This window comes from Papaver somniferum, chromosome 5 (genome assembly GCF_003573695.1).
Source record: "Papaver somniferum cultivar HN1 chromosome 5, ASM357369v1, whole genome shotgun sequence".
In the NCBI taxonomy this organism is placed as follows: Eukaryota; Viridiplantae; Streptophyta; class Magnoliopsida; order Ranunculales; family Papaveraceae; genus Papaver; species Papaver somniferum.
In genome coordinates, this window is record NC_039362.1 from 74,620,739 (window position 1) to 74,632,146 (window position 11,408).

Here is an 11,408-nt window from a genome sequence, read left to right on the forward strand (position 1 = left end):
GAGTTAGAATCCATCAAGCTCACCGAATCTATAATGACTGTTTGACCTGCAGGAATGGCGGCGGTAACAGATAGGCTAACTAGGAGAAATTTCTTTTCTACAGAAGCACTGTATATAAAGTTCTCGTATTTCAAGCAAAGTCATCATCATAAACTACACCAAGGAGGTATCATATGCTAAAACAAGTTAACCTCTAACAGTTTATGCAGCATTATTCTAAAATTCTTTGTGATAGAAAAACAAGAAATGATAACTATCAAAGAAATTCGTGGATCGTATACTTACATTAAATGCCTTGGCTAAAAGAAACCGAGTAAAGTGTCCATAAGAAGTAACAAGCTCAAGGAATAGCAGGTACAAAGTTAATGTCATTCGCTGTAAAAGTGCAGCTGACTGAAACACCTATAAATAAACGGAACGGAGGTGCAAACCAATTCTACAATTAATGGTTGTTTAAACCGTGGAAATTCAAAAGCTGATACCCTGATGTTCAATTTACAGGGTACATCAAAACCATTCCGCTGGAGCTAAAAATGACTTTAAACTTGACATGTTTGATTTATTATTGCAGCATATTATGATGTCAGGAATAAAATGAAGGAAAAAAAAGTGACGCAAAGTAAGAAAGAGCTTCAGAAGGACCTCCAACTGGCACAGGCCAGACCCTAGTTATCAGCTAGAAAATCAAATATATCAGATTCTGTAATTGCTGCATCTATATCATTCTTTTGGAGTGTCTTGCGCTTTCTCTCTTCTGTGTGATTCCATGAACGAAGTGTCAAATCCGATATGAACATCTCACAGGCCATAGCTAAGATTACTGGAACCTCTGATGCAATCCTCTTTACATCTTCATTTGCTTTCATGATTTTTCTAATCCTTGCTAATGGAAGACTGTGGTTCTTGAAGTCGGTCTGGAGTTGATTCTCCAATTGTGGTTGCTGCTGCTGGTGGATCTGCTGATAAGAAAGTTGGTGTTGAACAAGCTGGGCTTGGGAGGCAGAGAATTCAACTGTCTGGCCAGGAGACTGAATAGAGACTACAGAAGGTCCCCCAATTATTTGGTTAAATGGATATTGGGTTTCCCCGTATGGCATTTGACCTGCACTTGCAACCATCCCCACATCTGGGGGCTGTCCATGTCCTGGTTGATCTGAAATAGAGTCAGAATTGCCTTTGTTAACAGTTGCAGAGAAACATATTTCCTTTTTCTCTAATCTTTAAATACAAAAACCTATAGGTTATACTACATCAAGGTGCAGCACAATTCTGAAAAATTCTTCGTGATTGGAAAGCAAGAAACGATAACTTCCAAGGATCATATGTTCTAATGTAAAGCAAACTGAATAAAGCATCTATACAAAATAATTTTCTCAACCATGCAGTTACAAACTACTAGAATTCATATCAGGGTTAAATTTAAAAAGGAAAACTCAGAGTCTAAGACATACAAGTAATTGGAAATACTACATTAATAGGAAAAAAACCAAACTTGCAGATGTTGCTAAATATCAACTACTATATACTAAAGTTTGGCTCTCCTAGATGCACAACATTCATCTCTTAATTATGTCTGCGGAGAGATGCAAACAACTGAATAAACAAATTGGTTCAGTAACATTACCTGATGCGTTTTTCCACGAAGGTGATGGAAGTATTGTTGCCATTGCCTTCATAACAAATGGATTGTCGACATAGGGAGCTTTACGGTTATGGAATTTATAGTTTTTATGCATCTTAGCCACAAACTTGGGCTCAATGAGCTCTTCGTATTCTGAAGTTCCAGTGTTGTAAGACCAAACGCCGTACTCATAACTTAACACAGTGACATGTTTATTCATGGGATTAAAACCTAAAACCTTAACATCATGAATAGCCTTATTTTCTTCTTCGTAAAAGGCTCTAGTTTCTTTTCCGTCTGAATCTTCACACACATTCTCATTGAATCTTCCAAACATGTCCCCTATAAGCCAACGTAAGTCCATATTCGTTCTTAGCAAATGCCACTCCTCCTCAAACACCCAAACTCCCGACTCCTGGTTTCCCAAAATTTCAGCATAACAGAGGAAACCTTCTGATTCCCCAAGACAATAATTGCCTCTTGTACCATTAGAATCTTCAGACTCTACAACAGGTAAGTCTATCAACCTAAATCGTTCACCACCAGTGTCAACATTATTTCTATTCAAACTGTAAGCCATTAGTTTTTCACACTCTATCCAATATAGAGTGTCACCTACAATAACTACATTGCTAACGCTAGAGCAACACCCAATGATATTCCTATGGCGTGAAACACTATTGACCTTCCATTTCCCCACATCAGATGAAAATATCTCAATTTTGAATTTTCTTGCATTCTTCGTAAATGTGGGAATGTGCACAACCTGATAAAAACACCCACCAGAGGAATCGAGCTCACAAGCAATACCACAATCAGCCTTGGCACCAGACGCGGTTAAAGGAAGTGTAACCCATTGTTTGGTGATTGGGTTGCATACATAGTATTGTGTTGGAACGGAGTCACTCGATGAGCATAAAACTAATCCCTTACTAGACCCTAGGAGGTGTAATTCTTCTAGGTTTGTTACACTTTTTAAAAACCTAAATGAAAATCCATGTTTATCAGTAGCCAAGAATTGTGACCTCCTTGACGATCTTAGTTGTGTGATCAAGAATCTCATCCTAATATCATTAGGAACATCATGATAACTATAATATAATGACCATGGTAGAGACTGATCACAGCAATTTACTTGAATCCATCGACGAATGAAACAAGGGTTTGTAAGAATATAATTACATACCTTGCACACGCATCTCATTCTAAAGATCGACTTGAGCGGGAGAAGAAGAAAAATCTCAATTAAAACATCTTCCATCAGGATTAAGTTGGAGACCATCTTACTACGAGAAGAAGCAGGTAGAATCATATTCATAATGATCGTGGAAATTAAAACTTTGGAAGAAATGGGTTTAGAAGTTGGAACTGCAGAGTATGGGTGGCGATCGGTTTTGGAAAAGAAGTGGGGTTATGCCATTTGTAACCGTTTTCTACCAATTACGAGTATATATAGGAGTATTTTAGATTTTGTATACTCCATATTTAATCTTCCCAAATCTTATTAAAATGTTACTAAAGAATACTAAGTTTCCTTGTTTAACGGTGAACTGTTGATGTACTGTCGATCCCCAAAGTTTCCTTAATCTGTTTTTCAAAAATTAAGAAAATCCATTTTAAAATCTTTTTTATACTACTCCTTGATGAGAAAAAAACTATATTCGAAGAAACAATACAACATCTACTGCTATACACGAGAGCATTTGTGCTTCAGCATTTTAAGTTAGTGGTAGGATCTTGACATGGTTATATTGACACAATTTTCATATTTTAGTGCCATTTTTTTACTGAGCCCAACCGGCAATAAATTTGAAGCTAATATTTTATGACATGTTCTTCTTATAAGTCTCGACATTCCAACCAAAAATGAAAGCACCGAGATGTATAAAGTCACCATCTACGATTTTGAATATCAGCCGTTGAAGATTAACGGTTGAAATTAAAATTTGTGGATGGTGAAGTTTAGTATTTTGGAATACTCTCATTTTTGATAAGAATGTAGAGTTTTATATGAGTAACAGGTCACAAAAAAATTTGCTTCAAATTCATTGCCGGTTGGGCTCAGTAAAAAAATGGCGCTAAAATGTGAAGATTATGTCAATATAACCATGTCAACGGATCCTACTCCAGTTAGATATACGCTCAACTCTGCAAGTTAAAATTACATGAAGAGTGAAGACTATATATATGTGCAAATATGCTTCATTGCAAACAGTAAGCAGCCTTCCCATATTTACTTTTTTTGAAAGAAAGGGGCAAATTGTATTAAAAATCAACACTCACTCAAAAGTTGAGTGTTAATAAAAAAGGAAATACAATTAGGAGATTTCTTTTGATGGGAGCTATTTTGGATGGGGTCATGAGAATCGGTAAAAAACTGTCACTTGTCATTCTTAATTAGCTAATTAATTTTTTGTGCAAGGGTACCGTAGGAATCAACCACCAATTAATCTTCCTCCCACCATTATTAAGGATCAGAAAAATGTTAACCTTTAAATTGTGATGGATTTAGAAAACTGTTAACCTTTAAATTGTGATTTTTGAGCACTGATTTTTTGTTGGTCGAAAAAAGGTTAAGGATTTACAAATTTGCTTAGTGATACATCACGAACATTGATAAAATAGGGAAAATAATCGGCATGTTGTTGTTGCTGCCATTACTACAGCCTTTGGATAATAATCACCATTCATTTGAGATAATAATCAGTTAATCACCGTTGATGAAGAAGTGAAACGAACAAATATTTCAGTTTCTTCCTGCGAAACAAAACTCCCATGTTTAGTCTTTGATAACACGGAGAGAATTATAAAAACGATCAAAATTATTGATTGTTACGATTTCACAGCAATTAAAATATTTGTTACAATCAAGATTTAAAATCATGAATATATCCACAACGAATCCATGACGGAATTCTTTAAATTTAATCTCTTAATGTTACGTTATATTTTTCCCTAAACAAACAAGATCAAAAAAATTTATCAAAAAAAAAAACAACAAGATCCAAAATCAGTAAAATAAAATAAATTTGTTGGGATGGTAAAATATTTCTACCTCAAACACGAATCTGATGGTGATTTTATTGATGATCGAAACGCTGCCTTTCTCTTCACGTGAACAGTGTTGGGGGGTACCTGCAAAAAACTCTCTGATGCTTAAGTTAGCTTGAGTTTTTCATAGGAATTTTAGTGGTGAAGATTGCATACCTTTTTAGGGTTGTGAACCCCTATACTTATATGTTGCGAATTAGGCATAAATTCTACTAAATTTCCCTGCATGCCTCTTGGCATAAATTGTATTGATTTTCCTTGCATGCCTCCTGGCATAATTGTGTTAATTTTCCATGCATACCTCCTGGCATAATTGTGTTAATTTGCCTTGCATGCCTCCTGGAATATACCAGAATATTCCCTCTATGAGTTCGCCAACTATCCTTCCAGAAACTTCCTCTAGGATTATGGAATTTTCTAAGCCAAAAGATGCAATGGGTTGACCCAAACAATTGAGTGTAAATGCCAAGCCCAAGAAGAATAATTTGCTTAAGCCCACTGTGGGTGTATAAATCCGTAAGGCAAACACAATGGGGTAGAAAAATCCATTGAGCCATTAGCTTGGCTCGGCTAGCGGCTCAGCTGACTGAGTTAACGTGGCTTAGATCGGAGGGGTGTATATATCCAACAACATAGAGTAGCGGCGTGGAAAAATCCCAGGACCATGGGAATAAAAATGCATCGCGAAGCACTGAACATCGCTGGCATTCAGTTGTGGGACAGAGGCGGCCAGACGAGGGTGGCCGTTGGGCAAGGCTGCCAGTAGGGCCGCCCGGTCACCTGTTGTTGTACCGTCGCCGAGAAAGACGTTGTTGCCGGAGAAGATAGTCGGTGCTGGAAGGGATGATCAGCAGATGACGTCATGCTGACGCATAAGACGGAATATGCTGACGGCGTCATTGATTCCTGACGGCGTTAACACAGAAACGAAATGTCCTAGGTATATGTTGACGACGTTAACTGTGACGGCTTGATGATGTCATGCTGACGTCACATTTGCTCGACACCACGCTGACGTCACTGTTTGACAGGGCGGTTGACTGTGTAACATTGCTTGTTTGGCAGATACGGGTTGGTGGTCCTTTTTTGACATGGCTCGCTGACGTGGAACCTTCTTTCCCTAACTTGGAGTTCCTGCTCATGGGCTTGTACATAGAGTGCTTTGTGAGGCCTAGTGAGCCACATTTGACCAATAAGAAGAGCATTTTAGGCCAAAGTAAGCCCATTTCTAGTATAACTTATTATGGTACAAACATCGCCCCTCTTAATCCATAACTTGTTATGGGTTAAGAAGTTCGAGTTTCCTAATTCCATCCGTGACTGAACTTCGCATTATTCTGGAGTGTTGTATAACTCACCCCCAAACGCGTTATGGAGTGTTATGCAACTCGCTCCTAGGTATTGTTTTGTTTATGAGATGAGGTGTTATATAGCTCTCCCCCAATTTATTGAGGTGATATATAACTCGCCCTCAGTATGCAACTATGTCATGCTGCTAAATGCTCGCGCAAGGATGCACTTCCTTGCTGCATTTTGCTCGCGCATGGAATGAGAATTTTGTGTTTTTCTGCTATCTTGAATTCGCGCAAAGTTGAGATGTGTACACTTTCCCATGCCTGGTCAGGAGAAAATATAAGCCACATTTGTTGATGTCCCATATGATTGGGGTACGTTTGGAATAGGGTAAAATGCTCGAACTATGCATTTACCCTATTTGCAAGGTGTTGGAGATGTTGTTGACAGCAGGCTCGAACTGCAATGCTTAGCCACTGGGGACTGACCGCGGATTTGAACCATCCGCAGTAGCTTATAGTTAAACACGGACAATTTGGATAGAGTGTGAAGTACCAAAATAATGTTAAATTAAATTTCTGAATATAAATAACAAGATAAGTACCTACTGCCTGTCAACAGTTGCCTCGTTAAAACCTTTGCGTGGAAAATCCAGTGGGATAAAACATCAGAAAGGAAAAAGAGTGCAGCACAGCAGGATTTGAATGAAAACTACTCTTATGCGAATTTAGTTAATGAAAAAACATCTTCAAGTGGAATGAATTCCATGGCTTCCATGGTTTTGAATCTTGAGTACCATCGAGGTTCCTTAGGTAGTATGATCCACGAGATGCTGGCCTGTCCACTATGTATGGACCTTTCCAGTTTGCTCCGAGCTTTCCAAAGTTTGGCTCCATTGTGGCTGCTCGAGTTTTCTTCAAGACATATTCCCATGGCTTAAACGCTCGTTCTTTGACCTTTCTGTCGTAACTCATCTTGATCTCCTGTTGATATCGAACCAACTGCTGCAAGGCTGTTTCTCTTTGTTCTTCCAGCATCTCTTTATCTAAAGCCAGTAAGCTTTCATTGTTTCCAGATTCAACAACACGTGTCTTGGTAGTTTTTAGGTGTACCTCAGTGGGTATGACTTCCTCTGTTCCATAAGCCAATGTGAATATGGAGAATCCAGTGGATCTTTTTGGGGTCGTCCGATAAGACTCCAGGGAACTCCTCTGTCCACTTTCCCTTCGCCTTTTCTAGCATTTTCTTGAGATTTTCCATAATAACACGATTTGTGGCTTCGGCCTGCCCATTGCTTTGAGCATAATATGGAGCAGAAAAGTTATTGCGAATGTTCAGGTTCTCGCAGAATTCTTTGATCACTCCAGAATCGAACTGCTTTCCATTGTCTGACACCAGCTCGTGTGGGATTCCAAATTAGCAGACGATGTTCTCCCGTATGAACCTTTTTACGTCGTATCTGATAACATGTACCAATGCCACTGCCTCAACCCATTTTGTAAAATAATCAGTTGTAGCCAATACATATTTCACTCCTCCAGGAGCTCGGGGGAGTGGTCCGACGATGTCTAGTCCCCGCTTATCGAACGACCAGGGACTAAAAACTGGATGCAATTCGTTGGCGGGCCTTTTAGGAATTGGAACGTGCTCTTGGAATGGCACACATTTCTGCGCGTATTCTTTAGCATCTTTCTGCATGTATGGCTAGAAGTACCCCTGGGTAAGTATCCTGTGCGCGAGACTGCCCCCTCCAGAATGGTTGCCATATATTCCTCCATGAGCCTCTGCCAATATCTGTTGTCCTTCCTCGGCTGATATACATCGCAAGAATGGCTCCAAAGCTACAGGTTTGCGGTATAACTGTCTATTGATGGTGGATTTTCAACAAAGGACAAAACCGTAAAATCATGAGGCATGTTTTGACACGGCTTTCAGGCATGCAATGATTCATATTTTACGAAGCCATGATGAATATGTTTCCTGAAAGGCCTCCACTAGCTGAGTGTTCAGTGCCACACATTTCATCATGTCCTCTATGTAGAATAACGTAATTGGGCGGTTCTCCGTAAGATTGAGAGCAACAACGCCTTCAGGACTTCGGTGACACTCACTGTTCCCTGACTACATGAGAGAGACCCGCCTCTACATAGAAAAATGATTGGGAGATTCTCCGTAGATTGAGAGCAACAACGCCTTCAGGATGTCGGTGACACTCACTGTTCCCTGACTATGTAGAGAGACCGTGTATAGATCCAGGCGGTTCTCCGTAGATTGAGAGCAACAACGTCTTCAGGACTTCGGAAACTCGCTGTATTCTGACTATACACCTTCGGAATAGGTATGATGCTTTAACTGGATAATATCTCTTCCGTAATAGATTAATTTTGTCGTGACATTTAGCACTGAATTCCCAGAATGATCTATTATTGTTCATATTCCATGGTCGAATCCACGACCTGATCCCATGGAATGGCAATAACAATTTCTCATATTCCATGGTCGAATCCACGGCCTGATCACGTGGATGGCAATAACAATTGCTCCTATTCCATGGTCGAATCCACGACCTGATCCCGTGGAATGGCAATAACAATTGCTCCTATTCTATGGTTGAATCCACGACATGATCCTGTGGAATGGCAATAAAAATTGCTCATATTTCATGGTCGAATCCACGGCCTGATCCTGTGGAATGGAAATAACAATTGCTCCTATTCCATGGTCTAATCCGCGGCATGATCCCATGGAATGGCAATAAACAATTGTATCATCTCATTATTCCGATTTCATGATCGAATTCACGGCTAATCTCATGGAATGATAATAGATAATTTTATTACTCTGATTTCATGATTGAATCCATGGCTGATCTCATGAAATAGTAATATTTAATTATTCTTATTCTATGGTCGAATCCACAATCCTGTGGAATGGTAATACTTAACTTTATTATTCCAAATTCATGGTCGAATCCACGACTGATCCTATGAATTGATAATAGAACTACTCATTTTTATTGCTCAGTTTCATGAATTATTCTCCACTGAATTTCATGAACTAATAATAATACTCAACAACCGGGCATCTGGACTACCACTGAGTAAGCCCCACAAAAATGGTGCAAGTGTACTCGACAATGATGCACGACTGAGCACCCGGATGCACAAACGAGCATTCAAAAATATGTACAAATGAGGAATCCTACACAAAACAGGAGAAAAACAACAAATAATAATAAAATAATAAGAGGCGCGCAGGGCCGGGCCCGCCGTCTGACCGGCCATGCCCTAGCCGTGGCCGGTCCCATGCCTCTCCCATTATTTTCCTTATTTTTGTTATTTCATGAACTCATGAAAACTCCTTGGGTTTACCAACTTTCCTTGTTTTTGCAAAACTCATGAATTCTCCATAACTTCATGGATTCATAAAAAATAATATTATAAAATAGGGAAAGGTGTGCGGGACCGGGAAACCTAGCCGGTTGGCCGTGCCCAAGCCATGGCCGGTCCCACACCTCACAATTCCTAGATTTTTATAATTATTATTCCCTAAACTTATGAAACTTCTCTGTTTCAACGAAAACTCATGGATTCTCCATAATATCACGATTTCATGAAAAAATAATAATATAAAATTAGGGAAAGGCGTGCGGGACCGGACAACATAGCCGGTCGGCCATGCCCTAGACGTGGCCGGCCCCACACATTGCAATCCCTAGTTTTTTATAATTATTATTTTCCTCAATTCATGAAACTCCTTGGTTTGAGCAAAATTCATGATTCCTTCATATTTTCTCAAATTTTGCTCGAATCATAAAAAACTAAAAGCAAGCATGGTCACATGACCGGATAGCCTCTCACGGAAATTTTAAATGTCAAAATACTCTTATTTTAATATTTACAAAATATAAATCAATTGAGCATACATGCTCATTCCAACAAAAATCAAGAATTTCAGTCAAGATGAAACTCTTCTGAAAATTCATAATGTTGCTCGAACGCACATCAGAAAATGTTCAAACTCTCAGTACAGAGACACGGACACCACGGAAACACGTACATTCCTTCATGACCGACCAGATTCATCCCTAGGGCTTGCGCAAATCCGGTCCCACACGTTTTCATGATTCTGACCTAATTTGCTCAATTGCTCATATTGGGCCCAAACTCTCTCCAACTAACCTGGGGATTGCTCAAACGACCAACAGCTTGTCCCGTGATCACCAAGAGCCGGCCCCATGCCCCCTTGGTCGGTATCCCATCTTTCATACTTAGGTTTTATTACCTAATGCTGAACCCAGCAGTATTTCAATAAATGATGAATTCGGCATTTAATCATCGTTCTTTCACCAACTCTCCAACTGAGAACCCTGGTGCATGCTCACTCGAGCACTGAGCACCACATGGACGCCATATCCCATGTGGTCGGCCCCTCTATCACTCATGACCTATTTTCAGCGATTCATCAGTTAACAAATAATTGATCTGAAATTAGGATTTCGAATAAATGTTCTACGAATCATTATTCGGAGCAAGATTCAAACACTAATGAATTTATGATGGATTCAACAACCAACATCTGAATTAATCGTATAATTTTTGGTAATCTACCAATATTTTAATATTTTATTGGGTCACGTCACCAATAAATATTTCGTCGAATTGAGCAATACTTGCTCAGTTGCTCAAATATTGATCCAGCTATCAATATTTAATAATATTAGTAATTTGTCGAATTTAGCAATACTTGCTCAGTTGCACGTCAAATTATCAACGTTCAGTATTTTGTTGAATTGAGCAATACTTGCTCAGTTGCACCTCAAAATTATCAGTTTATCGAATTGAGCAATACTTGCTTAGTTGCCCGAATATTGATCCAATTATCAATATTCAGTAATTTGTCAGTAATTCGTCGAATCGAGCAATACTTGCTCAGTTGCTCGAATAATCCATGTATATTCAGTAACTCATCAATATTCAACAACTCGTCGAATTTACAATATTTTCTCAGACGAGCAACATTAATACTCGTGAGTCACTGGGCATTCGTCAATCATGCTCGATTCAACAAAACTTAGACTCACTGTCTAATCAGTCAATAACTGACTAATTAAAACACGTCTGCCTTACAGACTCCACGATTTGTGAGACATCAATCACATCACAAATGGGGGGATATCACTTAGGGTTTTGGTCTGGCGGTCTATGACACGTGGATTCATCCACAACGAGAAATGTGCGTAAGGCGTGCAAACGGTTGAAGAGTTAGCCAAGTAGTGGGTGCACGATCAGTCAAGTCTTCACACAACATGGAACTGACTTTAGCACGATCTCCCACTTTCCCACTCTTTCACTCAAGAAACCGTCACACTTACAGGGATCAATGTGTTCACAAATCTGACAATTTAAATAAGTCTCTGAATCCATGATTGAGGACATCATCA

At 39.2% G+C, this 11,408-nt stretch overlaps 1 protein-coding gene across 1 annotated transcript; it reads right to left on the reverse strand.

Moving 5' to 3' along the window:
- Window positions 1-355: 355 nt before the first annotated feature.
- On the reverse strand, window positions 356-3,027 carry LOC113277535. Its single transcript, XM_026526606.1, has 2 exons — window positions 1,625-3,027; window positions 356-1,153 (listed from the first exon to the last, which is right to left on the reverse strand). Exons 1-2 carry the CDS (start codon window positions 2,937-2,939, stop codon window positions 666-668), a joined length of 1,803 nt encoding a protein of 600 aa, XP_026382391.1. The 5' UTR covers window positions 2,940-3,027; the 3' UTR covers window positions 356-665.
- Between the last annotated feature and the right edge of the window lie 8,381 nt (window positions 3,028-11,408).